Raw genomic sequence first — 25,553 nt, forward strand, 5'->3', positions numbered from 1 at the left:
TAGGAAAGCGTTAACAATTCAGTGTCACATGAAGAATTACTTAATTCATGCTGCACACTTTTTTTCCTTTACAGGGCATCATTAAGATGCAGTGAAGTTTTACCTTTAAAAACCTGTCACATCCTTCATTCTGTAGCCTTTACATCTTTCTTTTAAGGTGGGGAGAACATCACTAGCTGCCTGAATAATGACTTAGTAAATGCTATGACCTTCTTATTCCTCACCTCCAATTTATATTTAAAACAAACCATCCAAGTCTAAAATTAACCTGTACTACAACTGTATTAACTTGTTATTCCACATGGACAGCAATTGTAGCTACCATAGACATAGTCTGTAGTTATGTGAATCACTAAACAAACTATTATGCCTCCGTTCATGAAAGGAAAAGTGACAAAGGTTTTAGTTATGCTTTATGAGAAGAGATGAGGCTTGACTTACTGGCTCAATTATGTGTCATGACAAAAATCACTAGAAAACTTACCAATTGTAACAGGAAAAGAAACCTTTTATCTTTCTGGTGAGTTAACATGGTGAATCACAGATTCATTTATGTCATTTATGTTGGAAAAGACCTCTAAGATCTAGTCACCATTAAACCATGTCCCTAAGTGCCACATCCACACACTTTCTAAGCACCTCCAGGGATGGGGACTCAAACCCTTCCCAGGACAGCCAGTACCAATGCTTCCTTACAATGGCTACAAGAAATATGCAAGTTATCATCAATATTACTGATTCTTCCATTTCTGTTGATAACTCAGCAATACAATTCTGCACTTGCTTGGATTTCCCTGTGTAAGCCACTGTCCAACAGCTCCCCAGCCTTTTTCCATCTCATCTGGCATGGCCTCGCCACGGAGAGTTTGGAAACACGGCCAGCTCGGACCAACCTTAACAAGCTTTTCACTTGGTGCCAAGGACAACTTAGTCTCCTTTTCAGATTGTCATTACCAGATTAGATCAAGTCAAGCTCACACACGACGCACAGAGTGTGGTGGCTGGACTCACAGCTGCTTTCAGGAGAAATCCCACTTTATTAAGCTGGAATGCCCAAACCATCGCCCAGCATTTGCTCACGCGCTCCAGCGGCGCTTTCACCCCAGGCAAGGCGCGAGCAGGGCCTGGCCCCAGGCCCACGGCGCGCACTCGGACGGGGCCCTACAGCCGGCCCTACAGCCGGCCTTACAGTCAGCCTTACAGTCAGCCCTACAGCCGGCCGGGGCAGTGTGGGCAGGGGAGCGCTCGGCCATCGCCCCCGTCCTCGGCTCCCAGCCCCGCTGATCCCCCCCCCCCCCCACCACAGTGCGCAGGCGCCGGCTCCCCGCGGCCGGGGGCGGTACCGCGCAGGCGCAGCGCGCACAAGAGCCGCGTCACCCCGCTGCCTTTCCTCTCTCCCGGCGCCAAGATGGCGGAGTACGACCTGACCACCAGGATCGCGCACTTCTTGGACCGGCACTTGGTCTTCCCGCTGCTGGAATTCCTCTCCGTCAAGGAGGTGCGTGTCTCTCCTAAGGGTGGGAAAGCCGGCTGCGGGAGCGGGAGAGTGGCAGGCCCTACTGCCGGTGCTTCCCGTGGGCCTGGGTGCGCCGCGGCCGGAGCTTCCTCCCGTGGGCCTGGTCGCTGCGCGGGCCGGGCGCGGCCCGTGGGGGATTCGGAGTCTCCGTAGGGCGGAGCTCGAGGCTCCTGTGCCGCGTGAGTCGAGGGGCGAAGTGTGTGGGGCTGCCCAGGGAGGGACGGGAGCAGAGCCCAGAGGGGGCCTGAGGGAGCCGCTCCTTGATCACGCCGCGCAGCTCCTCGGCCGCTGGCTTGCGAAGTAGCACAGAATTCCGGCACTTTCTCTGTCCTCGGACTTGGTGTAGTGTCTTTCCCTCAAGTATATTCGCAGAAAGGAGAAGCCAAAACTCTCCTTGCAGCCGCAGTTCGCAGCTGTGGGACACCCTCCATAGCCCCGCGGCTCTTGGTGCTCGGGCCGTCCCGCAGCCGGAGCTCAGGGCGGTCTGTGAGGTTACGCCAATGATACCAATGATTAATTTTAATTTAAAACCCACGTCATCACGAATTTGTGTTGGAAAGAGATAAAAGTCTCTTCTGGAGTTACCCCTTGTTGGTCTTCTTATGTACATTTTTATGTCGTATTGCTACAAAGAACCTAGTAATGCTGGAAGTACCTCAGGCGAGCGCTTCAGATACTTTAAGCTCTCATCATTCTAAACTATTTTAAAATGAAAGAAAAATATGTAAAGTTAAAGAAGTTTTGCGTTTAAAGTAGGTCTTATTTTAGCTTTCAGAAAGGAACTGATGAACCTTTCGTTCCTTGAGACAACTTGACCTAACCAGCTGTCAGGTCTAGCATGTGGAGTTTGCTTAATGCCTGTCATCTTGGGGGCATGTTTTACATTAGTATTTTTATGTCAGCTGAAGTTAATTAAACATTTAATTTTGTGGCGTTAGTTTTGAGCAACAGTGTTCAGAGCTGAATTGAACTTACACAGATTCTGTATCTGAGATATCCGCAATTGTTATGTGGTGAGTTGTAAAATGGCTCCTGTGCGAATATGTTTTTGAGGAATATACTGGATTTGGCCCCTGCCTACATCTTCAACACCTAACAGCAGTTTGCAACTCATTGCTAAATTATGGAGTATAAACTCTAAGAAACAATTTGAAAAGTTTAAACGTACACCATCCAATTACGTAGCTGTTATAAATTTGTTCTTATGCTATAAACTTAGCAACATATTTTAGATTAATCTGCACAACAGTTGAATTGTAAGTTTAATCTTGTGCATTTCTTTTGAAATCCACTTAAAATAATTAACTGATTTTCACTGTTAACTATTTTTTTGTTGAAAGTGTTCAGTACTTTGGAAGAGAAGTATGATTAAGGTTTTGTTATATTTTAAAATATGTATGTAATTTTGCAATACATATTACTTACTATTCCTGTTAAGATCCTAGTAATGTTACTTCTAATTAGCTTTCATAGACAGCGAGAAATATTTGGTGTTTTGTCAAGACTGAAAATGCAGAGAGGCTTTATAGTAAGTTAGCTTAATGACTGAGCTGTGAGATTTGATATTTAAAACAATTCAATTGTACAGAAGGCCATAAACTGTACCATAGAAGTAATACATAATATGAATTGAAACTCTTCAACGCTATTCAAATGAATGTGTTAATAATTCCTGTTTCAGATATACAATGAAAAAGAACTGCTCCAAGGAAAACTGGATCTCCTTAGTGATACCAACATGGTGGATTTTGCTATGGATGTGTACAAAAATCTTTATTCTGATGAAATTCCTCATGGTAAGCTGCTCATTTAGATGTAAACCTTGTTTTGAAACCTTTCTGTCTAAAATAATAAATAACTAGTAGTAATTCCTTGTTGCATCCAAAAACTAGAGTACTGTTTAACTTCATCATTACCAAAAAGATATACAATACTGAGACAAATAGAATGCCCTAATCCTGGGAAGCTGGGGTTTGTTGTTCTGTCAGGAACTCAACCTTTGGGTTACCTCTTAAGTATTTCAGTGCTGATTTGGTAATTTCAAGCACTTTAAAGCTGTAGCCTAATGGAGTTGCAGTAGCTTTTCATCTGTCAAATTAAACACGTTCATAAAGATTTGGTGTTACTTTGTGACTTTTTGTTTAAAGCATCCCATATGTTAAGATTAGAGTTGCATTGTAAATAATTCCATTGATCTGTCTGTTGCTGATATTTAGGCTTTGGAGAGATTTTTTTTGAAAAATGTGTTTTCCTCAGAGTTGTTAGTATAAGAATCACTGTATCTCTAGAAGAAAATAAATTTAAGGTTATAATCAATGTGATCTCTTGCCATCTTATCTATGATTTTGATAACTTCTCTGTTCACTACTTAAATTTCTATCATCTTGAGGAGCATTTGGGAATGGAGAGAAAATTAGATTACCTAGCTTTGTCTAGTTTCTATCCTTCATTGGCATTTTGATTTTAAGGGTTTTTTCCCAGTTCTTTTTTTTATGGGTTGGGTGTTTCATTTTGTTTGTTTCTTCCTGACCTAGTTTTTCAATATCCACTGTCTTCCTGTTTCTCCATCCTTTTTTTGTGCTGGGCAATTCCTCACCTTTTTCTTAGCTATTGGGACGACAGTCTATTTTGCTTGCATCTTAGGAGGAGGAGACTTGGGTGCTATTGCATTCTTCCTCTGTGTCTTGCTCTTTTCAGGCTCTTGAAGCTGCAGAGATGGTCACTTGCCTCTTTGGAAGAAGAGAATTGATAGGCTTATGGACATTGGAGTCAATGTTTTGACCAAGTCTCTGCTAGCATTAAGTGTTATGATTGTGTCTACTGTGATACGTGGGACTTGTTTCATGTAATGATAACCAGAGGGTTTCACTTCTGTAATCTAAGAAACAGTCGTGGTAATTGCTTCACCTTTAGGTTACTTAACAGTTCTACTGATTAAAAAGGTCAGGCTGTATCAAGGTTATAAAAAAAAAAAAAATTCAAAGCTGAATAGGTATTAATCTTTCTTTCCCTCCTTCAGGCTTTTAAGTGTTGAATTTTACTGTTACCAGTAGTAATTAAGGAGCAAAATACTAAAGGAGTAAACAACACAAGCAATATCAATTCTAGCAGACTTCGACGAAGTAACTATTCAAAATGTCTCCAGAATTCTGATGATTATAGCCAGTTACCTAATCAGATTGCCTTAGATTATAACTTCATAAGGTCACAGCTGAAAGAAAGTTGAATGAGTTTGCTCCCTTGGCGAGCTCTGTGTTCATTAAAGACCAGCAATTTCCACAGTTTGAAAAGAGTATAAGAAAAACACTACATCTCTTAAGATTTTACATCATCAGTTTGGCAGGGTTGTGGTTTGGGTTTTCTTGTTTTGGGTTTTTTTTTTTTGTATAATGACTTACTGCTGTTTGATATGTGGCTTTTATTCAATTAACATCAGCAAAGCTAGTTCTTTCACAGAGTCAATTTTTCAGGGTGCTTGCTCACAGAGCTTCCTATGCAAAGGCCTTAACTTCTGACATCTTTCTAATATGTGTCATCTTCTTGTGCCAGTGCTTATCAGAATGTGTGTATGGACAGGTGGTTCTTACTTGTGGAATCACTGCTTTCATTAGAAGTTTATACTATCCTTTTTTAAGACTTCACTATTTAAAATACTCAAAACTTAAGTTCACTTACACAGTTATAATTAGAAATGTCCCTGCACAATTTATAGTTGCTTTTGTCTTGTCTTCCATGAGATCAACTTACAATTACACACCAAGGAGATGTCGCAGGAAAACATTTTCGTATTCTTAGTAAGTCAACTGAATGTTTTTTCTTTCATCTGTTTCCTCTTCCTCTTTTATAATCTCAAGAGTCAGCTGAAGGTGGAGATAATTTCTCCTTATTGGAGCACTTCCTGTCAGGCAAGTTGTTCTTATATTTAGGTTGAGTCACCATTATGGTGTTAGCCACCTTGGATGTCTTGTTCAAGTATCTGTGTAGTCAAATCAGGAAAGAAATGTCAACTGTTCACCGTGGCATTGACTGTTCTGGTGTGTGGCTCACTTTCACAGTTTCCTGCATTTATCTCCTGGGATTTATTTGGTCTTGGCTTCTCTTCTCCCATATGTTTCTTGGGTCACGTGGCCAATGCCAGCGTGATTTTTCCGTGCCTTTTTTAAACATACACACTTTTCTGAATTTTGTTTAAGTCTTTATTTTATTGCATTGCTAGCACTTGGTGAGAAATTTGGGGATCTATGTAAAATAATCACCCTAAAACTCTTAGTTGAATTTCCTAACAATTTTTCATAAAGGACTTAGTGTTTCCGTTAAGCACAGAGTGTTCAAAATCTTAATTTTGCAGGTTGAGCTGCTTGAATTTTTTCCTGTCAGTTTTTAATTAAGTATGCTCTAAGTGTTCTTTCAGAGCTTCATCATCAGTCAGAAGAAAATCTATCTTATGGTATCATTGGATTGTTTACTTTTTTGCAAGTTTATTTGGAATAAGTGAACTTAGTTAAAGGTTGTTTCTCCTTAGTGGAAGCCTGAAGATACATTGTCTAATGCAGACTCTGCTCCAGCTGTACCTGCTCTCTGGTGGCTTCCACACAGGAGGAGAAGAACCATATGTTAGAAGTTTTTGTTAAGTTACAGATTTGTTATATACAGCTAGGTTTGATACTTGACTGAGAGGACAAGTGAGGCAGGAATTGGGAAGATGTGTTCAAGTGTCAGCACCATGTAATTACAGGTTGGTTCATGTAAAAACTTAAAGCATTATATTAAAGTCTTTTTGTTTGTGTTCAGCTTTGCGTGAGAAAAGAACAACTGTTGTTGCGCAGCTGAAGCAGCTTCAAGCTGAAACAGAACCTATTGTCAAGATGTTTGAGGATCCAGAGACTACGAGGCAAATGCAGTCCACTAGGTAATTTCTAACGTAATTTGTAGGGGTGGCTTGTTGGTACCTCTCAAGTGTTGCTTCTAGGAATGCTTTCTATGTAGCAACTGCAAGAAAGACATTTTTATTTTCGTGCAGTATTTAAGTAGTGCTCGTGGTCAGGTAATTGAAATTGCTGGATACAGTTTGCTCTTCTCAGTGCTTTTACCTGTTGTGCAAAAGACATCTGTTGTTTTAAATGTTTGTGAATCAACTTGGTAGAAGTGACAGTCATCATCCAGTCAGTGCAGTCCAATCACTGGCACTTTTTTGTTTGGCTTTCATTTGGTTTAGGTTTTTTTGGGGGAAAATACAGGCTGAAACAGTTCATATTTTCTTTTCTACCTTCTAGAAAAGATTATGGAATGCCATATTAGTCTGGGAGGCCTGGTGGATGAGCATTCTCATAGCACGTATTTCTTTAGGGTGTTCTGTCCTTTTCCTGCTTACTCACTCCACCCCCAAACTGTTCCAACCTGGTTGTGTAAGGTAGTGCTCATAATAGTCTTTTTAAGATGCATCCAATTTCTTTTAAATTTTCTTACGGGTGTAATTAAAATAGGAAGGGTTTGTCTGTGCATTGCATCTAAGGTCGGAGTTTCACCATGGTTAAGCTTGAATTGGGCTCTGTAGGAAAGAGTTCAGCTGTACTCATTGAGGAGTAACTGCACCTTCAGCAGAGAGGTAGGCAGGTATTTGTTTCACATTAATTACTCCTTGTTTTCTTTACATAGGAATCATTGTTACTGCTGTTGTAAATGTGTCTGACAAATTGAAGTGTTGATTGGATCCTGTCTTCAGCCTTACCTGCCCTAAAATTTTAAATAGAGTATATGGTATCAGAGAACCTATGGCTTCACTTGAATTTGAAGGTGAAGCCTGTACTTGGGTTTATTGTTGGCAAGTTTTCTGCATCCACCGATAGAGAAGGCTTAACATTACTTCTGGAATTTCTTAGGAAAGTATTTAATGTCCAAACTCTTCTTTCTAGGCTGCAGATACCTTTGTTTGTGAACAAAACCCCTGAGGAATATGGGTCCCTCAAGGGGCAGGAGCTTGATTAGAATTTACTTTGTTTCAAATACACATTATAATACTTTTTGTTGCCTCTGTTCTTTTTTCCACTCTTCTCATTGTTTTCAGAATTTGTTATAGATCAGTTTTGATTTTGGTCAGTGCAGAAATGGTGAGGTGCAGTGTATTATGTCTCAATGCACACACAAAACAAGATATCAGTAGGAATCATGAAATCTGTTAGCTTTGCACCCTATCAGAAGTTTATTTTCTCTCCTCGTACCACCACAACATACTTAAGCTTCTTCTGTAAAAACATTGTTATCTAAGTAAGCTGCCTTTGTATCTGATGTCAAAATGGATGTTCATGTCAGCTAATTACATGAAGAAAAGAAATTGCATTTGTTAATGACTTGTGATTGTGCAAAGCCAGGACTCACTTGCTTTTGGAGGTATACCTTTGAAAGTGAAAGTCCCAGTTAGGCAATTGAGTGTGTCTTAAAGAAGTCTTCTTCCACAACTATTCAACTGTAATTGAACATACAGAGGTCTTGTCCCATTCTTGCTTTGCCTTAAGGCAGTTTTTTTAATAATAATTGGCATAGAAAAATGTTACTGAAATACTAGCATTTCATGGGAAATGTGTTCTGTTACTTGACTTTTGATTCACAGAAGTTGATCAATAGAGTGTACTTCAAATTGGAAATGCCTTGTTTGAGAGTAAGAGTCATGCATGGCATATAAAGTCATGCCTAAAGCTATAGAGTATTATCTCTACTACTTAACTGCAGCAAGTTTTGTTTTAGAACTGGTATGTGATTTGTGTTTGTAAAATATCTGTAAACTTCACAGCTCAGAAGTTCCAGTTTTGGTTATTGGCTCAGCTGTAGTTCTAATCCAGATTATTTGGGTTAGATAGTAATGGGTAGAATTGGGCTAAAATAAGTCCTGTCTGTCTAGACCTGAGTAGTGTACTGTAGATAGTAGAAAGAAGTTTTGATTCTTTTGGGAATTTCTGCTTGTGATTTTGAATCTGTATTGAATTCAGATAGCTGCATATTACTGGGAATTCAGATCATGACTTTTGATCCATGATGGGAATATCCGTGTTGGGAATATCCAACTCTGGGAAATAATGTGTAAAGGAGATTTTGCAAGTAGAAGTCTTTTCAAGAATAAGCCAAAACATTTCACTTCTCTGAATAACTGTTGGAGGACATTGACTTTAAAATTAGAGTAATAGTTAGTTCCTTATCCTTAAAGTATGTTTTACTGGAACAAATCCATGAGATTATTCAGTTGCTTTCAGAGGCAAGACTAAGGATTGTCAATCTTGGCTCACTTGGCAATTTGCCATTTCCCCTGTAGAATCTTTTATCATAAGTTCTAATTAAACAGATTAACATCTTTACAGTCAGTTGATTTCAGAGTAAATGGGAAAATACTCCTTACATACAGTTTTTACAGTCCTTTGTCCCAGGGAATTTAAGGCTTGCCTCCTGGATGCTTAAACTTCTGTTTGATCTAAGTAATATGGCTTGTTCTTTTAGTATTAGTGTTAAATAAAAATCAGTCTTCAGAGATGTGATCCCATGATCATAGATGTTTAGAACTTATTAGTATGATTCTTTTTTATGGTTCTGTGTTCTGCACATATTTGCTGTGGTAGAGATTATTGTGACCCACAATGTCTCAGTTCTAACAGTATAAGTTTCCTTACTACTTCTATTTACTTTAATCTTCGTAATTTTTTTCCCCATCTTCTGTTAAAAAGGTTGCCTAGAGTAAGTGCTGTGATGTTGGAACATGAGTGGGAAGAGCTCTAATTCAGGATTTAATTTTCCTACTGACAGCTAAGAATGCTGTCAAATTTAAAACAGCCTTCTGCTTCTTCTTAACTGTAGTTATTGTTGCAGGTGGCAATTATTACTTAAAATAAGAATAATTTTAAGATTTTGAAACTATATGTCACAGTAATAGATGACTCAGCAGCTGCTCTTGAACAAGTGGAGGAATGTTACTTTAAATTCATGCTTAGTTTTTTGTGTTTTACCTTTAAAATTGTGTTGCATTTGTAGTGTTGCATGGTGGCTATCAATTTATTTTGTAAAAGCAGTGCTTTCTATCCTTTTATTATAGAGATGGTCGGATGCTGTTTGACTATTTAGCTGAGAAGCATGGGGTAAGTGTTGTAGCTGCTGGAATTCAGTTCTAAGTATGTCCACCCAACCTCCTTCACAGCTGACAGTGTTTTGACCAAGTATGGCCCAGCGTTTTTGTTCTGTCCCCTGTCAGTGTAGCTAACAGGTAGAATTCCTAATACTAACATATTTAAGCCCTTGAACTTCTAATTTTATACAAACAAACAAAAAACTGAAACTTAATGCTGGCTGCACCTGTGTAACGTAGGTGTGCTTTACTTTATAATGCAATATTTCACCTTTTTCCAGTATTGGTATAAACTTTGATTCCATGGCATGGATTGAGAGTATAATAGTTTTCTGTTTTGTTTGTTTTTTTTTTTCCCATGTACAATGTCTTTTGAAAACCTACAGATTTCAAATCTTACTCTACTATTAAAATTAGCTTGTGACAGTGTGGTTGGTTTTTTTTTTCCTAATGAATAAAAGCTTTTATTGTATTTCTTTTCAGTTTAGGCAGGAGTATCTAGATACACTGTACAGGTATGCAAAATTCCAGTATGAGTGTGGTAACTACTCAGGAGCTGCAGAATATCTCTACTTCTTTAGGGTTCTGGTAAGTTTTGATCAGTTGTTGGTTTGGGGTTTATTTTTTTGTTTGTTTATTCGGTATTATTTTCAATTACTTAAACCAGTAAATTGTCAATATTCATCCTTATCATTTAATACTTTATAGCTTTTTGAGGCAATTACTGTATGCTAAAGTTTACAGTAATGCTTAATAATCATCACTATCCAGCAATTCCATTCTTTTCAAGTAGAACTCAGAATTGTTCTTTAAATTTGTATGTCTTGTAACATTTTATTATAGGATACAATGAAATGAATACTTATTTTTAAGAATACTTGGTTTTGGTCACAGATGTAGTCAACAGCAGTGAAAAGCTTTCAGGTGGACTGAATGTGAAATGCCAGCTTCTTATCTGAGCTCTCATCTGTCCTCTCTTGAATTCTGTGATGGATTTAAGAGTATAAGTCATCTCCCTATGAAATGCAGACAGCTCAGATGATAAATGTAGAGCCATATCCATCGTCTCTGAAGCAACTCTGTTCATCTTGTTGTAATTCATATCATCTGTTACTGTTAGGAGTGGATTTTGAGAATAAAGATTTGATGTCTTGAAAGAATCTCAGCACAGTAAATTTATTGTTGGTGGTCGGTGAATGTGCTGCTTTATTAACAAATGGGGATTTAAGGTAACTGCTTGAAAATCTGCATAATCAAGCACATAACTGCTTGAAAATCCACATAACTGGAACAGCTGCAGTATCTAAAAGCAGTTATTGTTAATAGCTACATCTAATTAAGTGGTTTGGAACTGGAGTATGTTAGTTAGCCTTCTCAAGTCAGTATCTATTAAACTGGCTCCTGGGTTTCCTGGAAAATACACAGCTTGTAAGTCAGTATCTCATAGATTTATGCAGTGATTACTGAAAACATGCAGTGGTTCTTACCTTGATGCTTTTTCCTTGCTAGTTTCTATTCCCATCTAAAAGTAATCTTAACTCTCTGAAATACTGCTAGAGTAAACCACAAAAATTTCTATAATTGACTGTAATTAAAGAAGCAAAATTGGAAAACGTATCTTTAATCAGAAGAATAGGGCTTAAAGTAGGAATGAGTTGACTAATAATTAATCCAAATTTTGATGCTAAAGCTGAGTTTCAGTGTTATAGGTTCCTTTTATGTGGCAGGAGAGGAAATGAAAATTATGTATGTAGGGTTTGTGGGCAACTGTCCGTAATTCTTCATGCCTTTTTTCTAGGCATGGCATTATGTTCTTGTATGTCAAGTAACCTCAAAAAATGAAGTACTGATTTTGTATTGATAATAGCTTAGTGTAAGACTTCTATTACTAATTCTGATAAGAGAAGATTTGTTTAAAAGCCCAGTGTGATGAAACATAGTCTGTGAAAGAACTATTGTAACCAGTCTGAGAAGAGAATTTGACATTGTGAATGACATAGTGCAACTCATTCTTCTGTAAAACTAACACAGCTTGACCTTAGGGCTACCCTTCCATGAAGTTCTACTCCTGCAAAGTTGTAGTTCCACTTTTCTATAACAAGTACACTTCTGGGCAAGGCATTAGCAGGAAGAGTTTGGAATGCTAGCTTTTTGAAGGTGGTTACCTACTATTACGAGTTCTTTAGGAGCCTGCCTTGTAATTACCTTGTTTTACTAGTTTAGAAGCATTTTTGTGTGGTTGAACAAAAAAAGAAAATCCAAAATAAATTTGAAACAATGTGTCATCTGGTGCTCCGACTTTTTTTTTTAATTTAAACTGCAGCAGCATGGATCTTTTCCTTTGACATGATTTCCTAGTTTTTACTTAAGAAATTTTACTACTGTTTTTTTTTTTCCATGCCTAAACTGTTTATCTGAAAAAAAACAGCCCACTTAATTTGGAGAGTTAGGACTGTGCAAAACTGATAAATGAAAAGTACTGCCATAAAATACCCTTTGTAGTTTTAAAAGTAAGTAATAATTTTTAACAAAATACTAAGCATGTGACTTTGTTGCTATTGTTTACCATAGGTTCCAGCAACAGACAGAAATGCTTTGAGCTCTCTGTGGGGAAAACTGGCATCTGAAATCCTGATGCAGAATTGGGATGCAGCTATGGAAGATCTCACAAGACTAAAGGAGACAATAGATAATAATGTAAGTAAAATCTTGGGCATCTTAGTGAGGTGAGAGGTTAGAGATGCTAGTACTCAAGTTTTACTATAAATCACTTGCAGTCTTGTGTTATCAAGAAAAGGTTATCACCTTTTCAGTTGATACTTTGTTACTGGCAGTGGGAGAGTCAAAGGATGCATGTGAAGAAATAATGAACATTCTTTTCCAAACTGCTTGCCTCTTAACACCTTAGGTTCTCATCTATACTTTCAAATATATTTCCAGTAAACAAAAAAAAAATCTTAAGGATATGTTTGAGGGCAAGGTATTTTGCGAAATTGCTGCTTAAATTTTAGATACTTGTACTATTCATTTTCTGGAAAGGATAAAATGCTTGTAAATAAACCATGTTATATCATGAAGATAGCACTTTTGACAGAAAATGCAAGACAGTTTGTATTTGGAAAGTTTCCAGCTAATTCAGCTTTCTTGACAAAAATCTTCTGAGTTCAGATGAGTACCAAGAACTTAAGAAGGAGGGTGGGGCTGCAGTACTGATTCAAAGTAATTTATGAGAGATGGGACCTCTTGGTCTTCTTCCCCTTTGCTTGTGGAACTTCACTAGTATGAAGTGAAGTATGGCTGTATCAGAGATGTGAAAATTTTACTCTCCTGGAGTCTTGAAAAACCAGATTTTTTTCTGTCCTCCCAGTCATTTCTTGCCTATGTGACATATAATTAATGTTAACAAATTTTCTTCTGTGATTTTGTTGTCTTTGTGATTCTGGATAGTTATAATAGACCATTTGACTTGTTCATTAAGCTCCCAAGATTTTTTTTGGATAGAATCATAGCAGTGTGTCATCATGTTCTTCTGAGTGAGGATTACTTGCCATGTCAGTTCATCCTTAGTGGGTTGTTTTGCAGTCTGTTTGAAGTGCTTTTGAAATTTGGAGCTAATACAGGTACTCGGAGCTGAACCCTTGTTTGTCCATTATCAGCAGGTTTAAATAAAGATAATTACATTTCTTTTATTTTTTTGGCTGAAAGTGATTATAGAGCTTCATCATTGTCTGAAAGTTTATGGCAAAAAAAAAAATCTTAGGATTTAAAAAGGAAGTAAAACAGAAAAGGTGAAAAAGCCAAGTAGTTACTCAGATCACATCTGAAGAGTGTATACAAGGAGAAATATTCAGAATTAAGAGAAGTAGCTTGGGTTAGTATGGTGTCTCGGAAAGCTAAAAGAGCTCTGCTGTTGCCATAAAAAAGCAAATTTCAGGAAACAGTTTGGAATATAGTATTGGAAAATTTATCTTGCTTATAACTTTCAGTAGATTTATCATTGAGATGACAAAAAAGCTGGAGGTCAAGCTCAGCCTGAGAATGATGACAGTTACAAAGAGCTGGTGTAAAATAACAATTTTGAGCAATTACAACTCCATGGATTAGTATTCAAGCAAATTTCGTGTTGTGCTTGACTTGCACCGATATTATGTTCTCTCTTAGTCTGTCAGCTCTCCACTGCAGTCTCTTCAGCAAAGAACATGGCTCATCCACTGGTCTTTGTTCGTGTTTTTTAATCATCCTAAAGGGAGAGACAACATCATTGACCTTTTTCTCTATCAGCCACAGTAAGTTGTGTTGTACTACATGGGGGTCTATAAATCAAATTGAAGGCAAATGATGAATATGCAAGCTTGCTGAGCTTAGGGCTGCAGGCTGAAGATGTTGTTCTGTTCTGATTTTGTGAAAAGCTATTTTTACAAGAATTAAATTTATAATGATAATATTTTTATTTTATAATAATTAGAAGTATTTTTATAAAAATTAATTATTTTAAAATATTTTTGAGGGAAATCCAGACTAAGAATGAGAATTGAAATACTGTATCTATTTGTAAGAGGATTGACTTACATGTAGATCTAGCAGTTTTTGTTGCCCTCCTTTGGATGCTCTCTTATAGCTTGGTACCTTTCTTATGTTGTGGCACCCAAAACTGCACCCAATACCAAAGTGAGGCTGCACCAGAGCAGGACAGTCCCCTCCCTTGCCCAGCTGGTGATTCTGTCTGATGTCCACCAAAACACAGTTGGCCCTTCTGCCTGCCAGGACACACTGACTCATATTCAACTTGTTGATGAGGACCCCCAGATCCCTTTCTGCCCTCCAGCCTCTCATTCCTCAGTCTGTAGATAGATCCAGTGTTGCTCTGTTCCAGATGTAGAATCTGACACTTGCCCTTGTTACACTTAATGCAGCTGGTGATCATCCAGCCCTCTGATTTCTTTGTCAGGATCTCTCTGCATGGCTTCTCTGCCTTTGAGGAGTTAACAGCTCCTCCCATTTTAGTGTCGTCAGCAAACTTCAGTATACCTTTGAGTTCTGAATCTTATCTGTGTTTTTTCTTTCTAGGTATCTCAATGCAATTCAGACGATGTGCCCACATATCCTCAGATATTTGACTACTGCAGTCATAACAAATAAGGATGTTCGTAAGCGTAGACAAGTGCTGAAAGATCTAGTCAAGGTTATTCAGCAGGTAAGGACTGCAGTGTCTGATATTTTTTCCCCTTTTTTAAAGAGACTTCATGATAACTTTCTTCTAGTGGTATACTTGTGTTGGGATTTGAGGTGTTTTGATGCTTGTTTTTTGTGAGTTTTTACTGAAGTAAAATGCATATCAGTCAGTGGGAGAATGGAATCTTTTTTTTCTCCTTTCATATACATGAGCAATTTATGTACACATACCTGCAGTAGAGTATGTATGCAGTTTTTACTTACTGTATTATTAAATGCTGGAAATTCAGTGAGATGTGAAATGGCTTTGGATGTGATTTTTTCAACTATGTGCAATAAGTTGTATGAATAAGGGTTCTTTCTTACATTTCAAAACCACTGAATTGTGCGTGTTGATTTGAGTTCATGTACATTCTCTTGAAAATGGTTCTGTTGTCACAATCACGTGAGGACGGAGATAAGAGCAATAAAATAGTCACTTGGTAGCAACTAATGGGGTTATGGCCCAGATTTTATGTGAAAACAGCAATTCACTTGTGTACAAAACAATACACTTCAAACACTTGATAATGTTGTGCATAATAAACATTGCATCTGTGTGTGTATATAGATAAATGTGACAGTACAGTTATTACAGGCTAGAAATCGCTAGCAAACCACTGCAGGCATTTGGGCAACTACCTGTGCAAAGCACAGGCAATGCAAAGATCAAATTTTAGTCAACTTAATCTGTTTTTAAGCATTAGTGTTCACAAAAACTAGCATGAGAAGCAATAAATCAGTGGTGTTATGACTTATCTTTTATGTTTATCTAAAATCTGTTTGTAACATTGAGCTTCTAATATAATATGAATTTCTAATACTTAAAATAAGTAACATTTTACAGTTTCTTGCTTTTGCTTGCACAAGTACTCTTTTCAAAAATACCAATTTGGGCTTTGGTTTTGAAATCACATATCAGATTTCTCAGTATTCTTCTACTCTGATTCATAATGCGAAATGATGTTGTGGTAGAGTTTTTATAGATTTGAAATTTATGTGGTACTGCTCTAGTAGCAGTAAAAGATTGTTTATACTTGCAACATCTTTGCAATTACTCATTTACTGATAGGTAATTTACTGATAGGTAAGTAGTTTGTTTATTGAAATTAAGAGATGCTAATTTTAAGACCATTTTGCAAATAATCGTTAACAAGTGTAAATCTGATGTGAAAAATACATATAAAACTGGATTTTTAAACCTAAATAATACAACTGTAAATACAGTTCTTTGGGGAAGGAAGAAATAACTTTGATCCATAAAGAAAAATATCTCTCTTAGGAATTCCCTTTATCTGTTACCTTATTGTATGCTAAAGCAGATATTGTTACATATTGATTTAAGCTGCATAAAATATGCATTAGAAACACACATAAGGGGATATTTTTTACATCTGAATTTACACAATTGTATGTAGATGTAGCATTGTGTCTGCCTGGTAACTGAGAAAGTTGAGTAACTTCTGTAATGCCAAAATAAGTTAAAATAATTTATGTATAGAAAATAGTATTTTTGCTAGCTATGTTGTCCATGAAAATAATCATTCAGTTTAAAGTATGAAAGATTTGGTTGTTGGAGTCACCTTTGAAATCAGGATTTAGGAAGCCTATGCTATTATATTTTATGAAATTTGGAGGTTTGATACAGAGATAGCTCTAGTCTCTTGATATTTTCCTAACCCAAAGATTGCAGCATTAAATGCTGAAGGTGAAACTACACCTCTGGTTGTTTAACCAGACTGTAGGGAAAAAGCATATTTCTGTAGCTTTTATAAGAGGAATTGGGAAGTGTAGCTATTTTTTTAAGGTGATATATTGGCTTCCAAATAATGTGTCCAGTATTATTTTTTTTAAGAAGGAGTACTTGAGCAGTCACAAGGCCATTGGAAATGGTCTTGATTTCTAATATTGTTCCTAATTGGTTTTTTTTTTGACAGGAATCCTACACGTACAGGGACCCTATCACAGAATTTGTGGAATGCTTGTACGTTAACTTTGATTTTGATGGAGCGCAGAAGAAGCTGAGAGAGTGTGAAACAGTAAGACTTTAAATATTTATAAGACTCCTTTTCCTTTAAGTAAAGACCTCTAAAATTCACAGTGGACTGCTGAAGTGTTTGAAGTGTTTGATTCCATTACCAGTGCTTTCTGATAAACTTTAGTTCATGATTGGGTGGTGCTGGGCTTTTTGACAACTTATTTTGTAACACTTAAACGAGACTTACTGTTGAGGATCTAGCTTTAATGTTATAATAATGTTTAAGAAGTTCTGGAAGAAGAAGCAAATAGGTAATCATGCATTTGGCTGAGCTTCAGGTTTTCCATTAAAGTTTGAGAAATGCTTGAAGAAAAGCTCAGATTTTTCTTCTGTTATGAAAGATGAGTGGGGAGTCAAATTTTGTACTGAAAGGATCTTCAGTAGTTAGTACAGCAGTAGAGTTTGACCTTCAGTCAAGTTAGGTCCTTACTCTCTTCTTGAGTCAGACCTCAGTGATCATGGTTATATGCAGTTGAAATTTAGTAAGGTACTGAACAATGAAACAATGCAAAATGTTGCTAATCTATAGCTTTTTCGCCACATCTTTGAACATAGCAATAATATTTTTAGGTATACTATGGGCTGCTCTTAGTTATTGGCAGTGTCTTCCAGTAAATTTCTGCTCACGTTTGCTCTCATGTTCCCTTTCTGCTTGCACTTACAGGTGCTTGTGAATGATTTCTTCTTAGTGGCGTGCCTTGAGGACTTCATTGAGAATGCCCGTCTCTTTATATTTGAGACTTTCTGTCGCATCCATCAGTGCATCAGTATTGGGTAAGGGGATGTCTTCATTCCTCAGTTCAGAAAATCAATCATGGAGGGCAGTTTTACAAACAGTGCAAACTTCAGGAAGTATTCAATTGTCAGGTAAAATCCTAACTGAAATTTCATTTGGATAGTGTTCTTTCTGGTTTTATAACTCTGATGTGGTGTACTTGAATTACAGTTATATTTCAGAGTTTATTATTATGTTTAACTTCCAAACAACCTCTCTCTACCACCTATAGTGCCCCCAGACAAGCAGTACTTTCAGCCTAAAACTGCTATGGTTTTAAGTGGGATCTCTACTGGATTTAATGGGAACTTTCATACCAATGTCAACAAAGTCCTGGTGACTTCATTTGGACCTCAATTTTAGACGTTGAAGCAGAGTGTAAATACAAGCTGCAAATACAGTAATTGCTTAAATTTTTATTTGGTAGGTACAGATACCCATGTCTGTCTTAGAGGTGTGTTCTTTGAAATTTATTAAATCACATTGCTTTTTTTCATTAATTAAATAGAAAACAATGGAGTTTATTCCCTGTGGTACAAAGTGATTCAGCTGTAGGTACTGCTATTAGCAAATATGTCTGTTGTTTATTCAGATTTATTTTATAAATGCAGGCTTTTCAAATGGATCAGCTCTGATGCCTCTTGTGTGTATATTAAAAAAAACTAAATGGGAATATACTCTGTATGCTTGACATCTTTCCACTTGGCCTTGCCCACGTTTCCTATATTTCCACATCCTTAAATTGAAAATGAAAAAGTGAAGTGAAAAATTCTGCTGTAAAAATCACACTGATAGACAGCAGTGCAGAGATCTTGAGACAGCAGAAATGAAGGCTGTTGAATTGATCACATTGAGTGAAGTCTTGTTACTAGCTTATGTCCAGGGCAAATGTGTGCATCTAGTCCCTTGAGGTAAGGATTTCACACTGCCTGATTTCAAAGGAAAGTATTTGAGAGAAAATTGTCTTAATATTGCAAACTTATTGGAAGGATTGCTTTTTTTATGGATAAGTATAGTTGGAAAAAGGACTGATTCTTACTACTTTTAATCTTTAGGCACTGGGTGACATATGTGTCTTCACTGTCTTTGGAAAATATTTTTTTGCCCTTTGTATCAGCTTAAAATAGTCAATGGCTTTGATGTAAAAGGGAAGCAGTGAATTTGAGCATTTTAGTCAGCTGTGGTGTATTGGGTTTAAGGATATAGTCCTAATAGTAAATGGAACTTCATGTTGTGAGCAGAGCTTTTCCATACTTAGTATTCATTTTTATAAGAGGGCTAATGCTTCAGCTAAAGTCACTTTAAGCAGAGTACTGCGTGCTTAGGCATAAAGGGGGGTTGAACCAGTATTTGGAAAAAAACAAACCCATACATAGTGCTCTTAAGGATGAGTATAAAGCCCAATAGTGTCTTGCTCTTTCTTACAAATTCTGTTTAGTGGTGTGAACACTGCACATACTGAAGTACAAGTTTTCAATGAAACTAGATGTTTAAGCTTTTTTAACTAGAAACTAGATGTCTTTCGAAGAAGTCATCTCTTACGTGACTCAAGTCAATGAGCAAAGACTCTGCAGTGTGTATGTTAAGAATTTTTCAATCATTTTTTTTAAATCAAATTTTTGTATCAAAAGATACTGGTAAACTGTGGGCAACATACCAGTGATCTGTTATGGCAAAAATAGCAAGCTTTATCAAATTTTGTGGTAGGTGATTGCCATTTATTTAGGGTTTATTACTTATAGTAATAGTTCATATTTTTTGTGCTGTTTAATATTTCAACTTTAGGTGTGATAAAAAATGTAGTTGGCTGTCCTTATTATGTGTGAGTGATTCTTGAATATAAGTAGCAGTGTCCTTCCTTTATAAGCATTATAGCATGTTATGAGGCAAATGATAGATTTGGGGTTGAGACATTTATCTCAGAATGACATGGATATTCCTACCGCATACCCCCTAAGTTAGTTGCACATGGAGTCAATCGTCAGTAATGAGGTGGTTCTCAGTAGGTCATTGTGTTTTTAATGATGGATATCAGCCTTAAATTTCTTTGCAAGCTGTAACAATCATTATATTTTGGCTGATTAAATTAGGTATGTGATTATTTCTTAGTGTATTTCAGATTTGCTTTTGAAGAAATTAACCAGTTGAAATGAGTGATTGGTTGAAATGAATATTTGGCTGAGACGTAGTTCTTGCATTTCTTGGTTTGCAAGTGATTTCCACTGCTAATCCTGGAGCAAAAAACTAGATGGTTGTAACACAGTGCTTGATGAGTACTACTTAGCTATTTAGAATGAATTTAAAAACAGTGGGAAACTTGCTGTTCCTTATATTAAATAAAAATAAATGCCTGTTGAATTTTTTAACTACTTAGATCTGCTAGTTAGCTGACATTTTTCCGAAGGACATAGTTGCTTTATCACTTGCAACTTAGTTTACACATCCCAAATCACCCTGTGATTGATTTGCTGTTTGAAATACCATGTCTAATAGGGAGTAATAGATTAAGCTAAATCTGTTTTAGTTTGATATGCCCGTATTTAATTGGAGAGCTGAATATGCTTCATTCTTCTTTTGTACTGCACACACAAGTAAACTATATAAGATGTGCTTATTCATATATGAATATGTTGAGAATTCAGTAAGCTTCCCTTTTAAGTAAATGAAGACTTAAATAACAGTAGCCCTAGCATGACTCAAGTAAGTGAATTTCCTTATAGAACTGGGGGATAGAAATTATTTAAAAAATTATTTCTGTGACTGTTTTTGGCAAAACTGCCATTTGAAATTAATGGTAACTTGAAATGGTAGACCATTCTTTACATTTTAATAGTATTTCATTATAATTGACTTAATTTCTATTGAATTATAGAGGAATCTTTATAAACAGTGGTAATCTATAGTACAACTTCTGTTGCATCCTTTCCTTAATATTAGTGGTGTTAATATGTGTTTGTAAATCTGAATGTGTCGCCATTACTTCAGCTATCAAACCTGTATGAGGCTAAGCTGTATTTTGTATCTTGGGAGTTTTAAATGTTCTAGCTGGGATAGGAGAATAGTGGTTCGTTACAGAATTGTAATCAGGATAGGTCTTCCGTGCATTTGCTCTGGAAGGATGGAGAATACTTTTTTGGCCATGTATGTTACTTTACCAGGAAAATACCTCTATGTTATATATCCACGCACATTGAGTGGTCCTGGCTGCTTCAGTATAGGATGCAAGGAGACTTTGTTGCCACAAGTGCTGGAGGAATGTCATCTCCTGTGTCAAAGATGTGATAAAATTCTAGGTTTTTTAAAGTTTTATTCTTTATTAATGAAAAAATAGTTGCTATCTGATAACATCAGTTGTTTCATACGAAAATTTAAAATACGTGTAAGTCTCAAAGTTGAGATAAAACAGATTTTTACATACTTTCTACTCTTGTCACTTTCATTCTATGATTTTTAAGTTTTCCAGATACATGTGCAGGAAAATAATACTTGTGTGGTGTTACTTCTGTTATGTTGCTAAATATATACTGTATGTTTGTTCAAAAAACACTTTAATTTTAAAAAAAGCCACTTCAGAAGCAGCTGAGCTAGTCGTAAAATGTAGATATAATACGAAAAGGTAAAATGCTTTGCTAGTAACAAATGGAAAATATCCATACTTTCTGGCTTGAAATGATTATCTAGAAATCTGTGCCCTCCAATTACATGAGGAGTTTAAGGAAAAAGGAAAGTGTAGGTGCTGTAGATTGGAAGTCATCTAGTTTAATGCTGTGAACCCAGTTCCAGCTCTGAGCAGGTCCCACAGCAGTATTCCATTATGCTGCTTAGCCAAGAATCCACAAGTAAAGGCCCTATATCCATGAGTAGAGGTTCCACACTGTAATCCCCAGTGTAATGGCAGTAGCCTTTCTTGTGGTCATTTGGAAGGGAATTTACTTTATCTAAATCCATTACTAAGGTTTCTAAAAGAGAAATGTGACAATTACACCCACCGCCATGTACTTTCAGTTTAAAATTTCTTTAGTTTCAAGTCAAATACTTAACATCACTGATTAGGGGTAATAAAGTAATTGTGCTTTTCTTAAATTAAAATATTCCATGTTCTGTCCAGGGGACTGATAATTCCACAAAAAATTCTATCCCTGATGTCTGCTGCTCTCTTCTGCCCTTAGAGTTGCTCATTCAAGCTCAGATTAAAAGGTCTATTGGAATGGTAGCAGCTGGGGTTGGATTTTACTTCCCCGTACTTTGCCAAGTTCAAAGACTTGTTACCCATTTCTTGTCTTATTTTGCTCAAGTGAGTTAGTGTAAATGCAGTTTAAGTTACTTTGGGGTTTTTCTATTCATTTCACGTTTATCTATGGAAAAAAACCCAGAATTTGTTTTTTTAGTTGGAAGAAAGGTTTATATAGGAGGGACAACTGTATGAAGAAGTGTATGTAGAAGTCCAGCCAGGTAGATGAGCTTAATAATTGATAGTTTATAAAGTATTTACTTGTTGCAAATCATCGTCAAAAAGGAAGTCACTTTTTCAGGTGGAAAAAAATATGTTTAGGCAAGATTCTGTAAAATGGTGAGAAATTGACCTCTTGTGCAACTCAGTGTAGCCAGCTGGCTTTTTAGTCATGCTCATAGCCCTTACCTCATGTTTGTTACTTTAGTCTGAAAGCTGATGGAAGAATGAGCGTTACAAATGCCCTGTATGAGCCAACTGCCAGCAGGAAGCTAAAGGAGTTAGCTGGAAAACCACAGGAAATGCTATTAGGAGGAATTATTCCTGGACAGGAGTGCTTGTTTGATTAAGAATTTTCCTTTCTCTGTTCTCCCCCACCTTCCTTCCTTGAAATTGCAAGTTTTAGCAAAGTGTATCTGTCATGTCTTCTATACCAAGCTCTGTTTCATGGGTCTTGTTCCTGAACTTTGGAGTGAAGTTTTCTTGCTAAATATTTTTTTTGGACTAGTTAATGTATACTTTCTTGACTGCTGATTGCATTTAAATAAGAATAAAAGCGGTTCAGTTTTTTTTGGTTGTTTTTTTTTTTTTTGTAATAGTGGTGGTGGTTTTATGTTAACTGTGAAATTACATAAATAACAATTTTTCCAAGAATGTAAGTGTAGACAAGGGTTAATAAGAATATAGGAAAATTGTGCAGGTCAAGATTTAAAAGCAGTATGGTGTAGTTCAGAATGAGTAGGTATATGCTTCAGGATATGAATTTCATATTTGCAGTGGGGGTGGGAGATATGCAGGAGGCCATGTATGTAATCTTTAAAGTCATTTCAGTCAAATGAAAGTAAGCTTCCCAGCCGTGCAGTACTTATTGAATCTTGGACTGTGCCATATTTTATATTGGTTTGACTTGTATTCCATAGTCCCATATTATGTCTACCAACATCAGAGAGATTCTATTTTGCTGTTTAGTAAGTTGGTTATTTTTTAGTATGTTGGCAGATAAACTGAATATGACTCCTGAAGAAGCAGAAAGATGGATTGTCAATCTAATTCGAAATGCACGATTAGATGCCAAATTGGATTCAAAGCTGGTAAGACTGTACATAGAATCATGGAATGGTTTTTGTTGAAAGACCTTAAAGACCATCTAGTTACAACCCCCCTGCAAGAGACACCTCCCACTATACCAAATTGCTCAGAGCCTCATCCAGCCTGGCCTTGAGCACTTCCAGGGATGCAGCACCCACAGTTTTTCTGGGCAATCTGTTCCAGCCTCACAGTAATCTAATCTAAACCTGCTCTCTTTCAGTTTAAAGCCAGTGAATTTATTGAGTTTTTTTATTTAATTTCTTTTACTTCACGGGAAAAGAAAAACAATAGAAATCAAAACTTTGTTCCTGGATAAACTATAATAGATTTCATTTCTTGCGTTTTGCTCTTGTCTGTAAGATGATCTGTAAAAGTTCTGAAAGCAGTGTATTACATGAAAGGTCCTTGCATGCTGAGCAATTGTTAAATTTGTTCTATCTTTGCTGGGTTTTAGGGCCATGTAGTCATGGGCAACAATGCAGTCTCACCTTATCAACAAGTGATTGAAAAGACCAAAAGCCTGTCTTTTCGTAGTCAAATGTTGGCTATGAACATTGAGAAGAAACTCAATCAGAGTGGTAGATCTGAGGTTTGTATAAGTTACCTTTTTCTGAATTCTTGCTGTCTTTCTCTGTGAGAGATAAATGTAAGTATAATTCTTAACCTGTGCCTTAATTCACCAGATGTACCTACTCCTAGTTGTAATAGTAGGAATTACATAGGAAAATACTTGGTCATGGTGAGAATTAGTGGTTTTTGCTTTCTTTTAGCCTTTCTCTTCATTAGATTTTATTCTGTTGCATAACTGTTTGTCATTTGCTGCTCTGCTTCCTTTAAATAGTCTCCTTCACCACCAGGAAAGGGCATATTATGAAGTGTGACACTTATGAAAGTAGTTATAATACTTTTTCCAAGTGAGTTGTACTCAGAAGTATTGTAGGTGCATATGTTGTATTGAAAGGAGAATGAATGGTGCTTAAGACTGGAACATGGAGAAATTGTGCAAAACCCTAATGTGTTAAACCCGTTTAGTGAAATTCTAAAAAATGTAATAAAGTCATTGAAAAGTTTAAGTAGAACCAGTGAAAATGAGAAAGTTGGCAAGATCATCTGGGTTTGCTTCCCTCCACAAAGCAATATGGGAACCTCTGTGAGGGAGAACAGCCCTGTAACAGGAATGGCTCTGAGGCCCAGCCATACATCTTTAAAATGAAAAAAAAAAAACATCAGAACAAACCACACAGTAAAAGAGTTTAAGCATTAGAAGTTTTATTGCACCTCCTCAGTGCTTGGCTGAAATACTGGTGGAAGTTGGACAAGCAGAAGTGCACTAGTTTATTCTGTTAATGGGAAGTTGAGTGAAACTTCTGCCATTACTTTCTTTTAAAAATATAGCTGAAAAATTATTTAGATTTATATTGGGATCTTCTAGAACTTTTCCTTTTTGAAACTACTAGCTTGGAGGACACTAGCTGTACAACTCAATTACAGTATATGTGTCTGGTATTTCAAGACTTGCTTTAATACTTGCTTTAATCTTAGAGGGTATATCCTTCATTATCAACAACATTCCCACTTCATATCTATATATAGTATTAGAACTGTTTAATGTGTTAACAAATTTCAGTAAGTACTAGGTAATACAGTAATTTCTAATACTTTTTTCCTTTTTTTAGGCACCTAACTGGGCTACTCAAGACTCTGGATTCTATTGAAACACTTCTGCAGTGGGTACAAATGTTTATTTGACTATAAAGCACATAAACGTGTAACCATTTTGAGAAAAGTAATTATGTGTTAGAGCTAATGTTATTTGAATAAAATTGGCTACTTTTACCAGTCTGTGTGTGTTTGATTTAAACAGAATTTTATGTTATATAAGCACTTTTTAACATCATAGTATTCTACAGCATTTTTGATCACACTTTGCAAAATTTAGGATGTCAGTTTTGTTGTGTTATGTTTGTACCAAAGGATGCTTTTGCTCTCAGGGCTGTCTGAGTTTGGAAGCAGGGATCTGTAGATTTTTATTGCCTATTGCAAACATTGCATTTTTAAAAAAATGAGAAGTGTGTGATACAAACAGACCATGTTTGAACATATGGTCAAGCCAGAATCTTTTTCTGCACTTCCATGTTTTTGTTTGGTACAGGGGAATCTTGGAAGAGTGAAGGCATGTGTAGCCAGTATCTTTTATAAAAACTAACATAGCCTATATGAATGATTTGAGTAAACCTCTTGTGTTCATGCTTCAGAATTTTTCATGTTTGAAATCACGTTTTTAATCTTGCTCCATGCTGTAAACTTTCTGGAGTATTTTTGGTTGGGAGGGAGGAGGCCTGACAAGTGAGATGCATATGGTTTAAAACT

General features: G+C 36.6%; 1 protein-coding gene across 1 annotated transcript; it reads left to right on the plus strand.

Moving 5' to 3' along the window:
• The first annotated feature begins 1,356 nt into the window (after positions 1–1,356).
• EIF3E (eukaryotic translation initiation factor 3 subunit E) lies at positions 1,357–25,019 on the plus strand. The gene is made up of 13 exons (XM_005516962.3): positions 1,357–1,498; positions 3,198–3,312; positions 6,308–6,425; positions 9,591–9,633; positions 10,104–10,208; positions 12,192–12,317; positions 13,782–13,906; positions 14,688–14,814; positions 16,769–16,870; positions 17,534–17,643; positions 23,083–23,185; positions 23,638–23,772; positions 24,860–25,019. Exons 1-13 carry the CDS (start codon positions 1,409–1,411, stop codon positions 24,896–24,898), a joined length of 1,338 nt encoding a protein of 445 aa, XP_005517019.1. The 5' UTR covers positions 1,357–1,408; the 3' UTR covers positions 24,899–25,019.
• The last annotated feature ends 534 nt before the right edge of the window (positions 25,020–25,553 follow it).

Source organism: Pseudopodoces humilis, chromosome 1 (genome assembly GCF_049639895.1).
Source record: "Pseudopodoces humilis isolate 2021_Gansu_Grassland_sample_001 chromosome 1, ASM4963989v1, whole genome shotgun sequence".
Taxonomy (NCBI): domain Eukaryota; kingdom Metazoa; phylum Chordata; class Aves; order Passeriformes; family Paridae; genus Pseudopodoces; species Pseudopodoces humilis.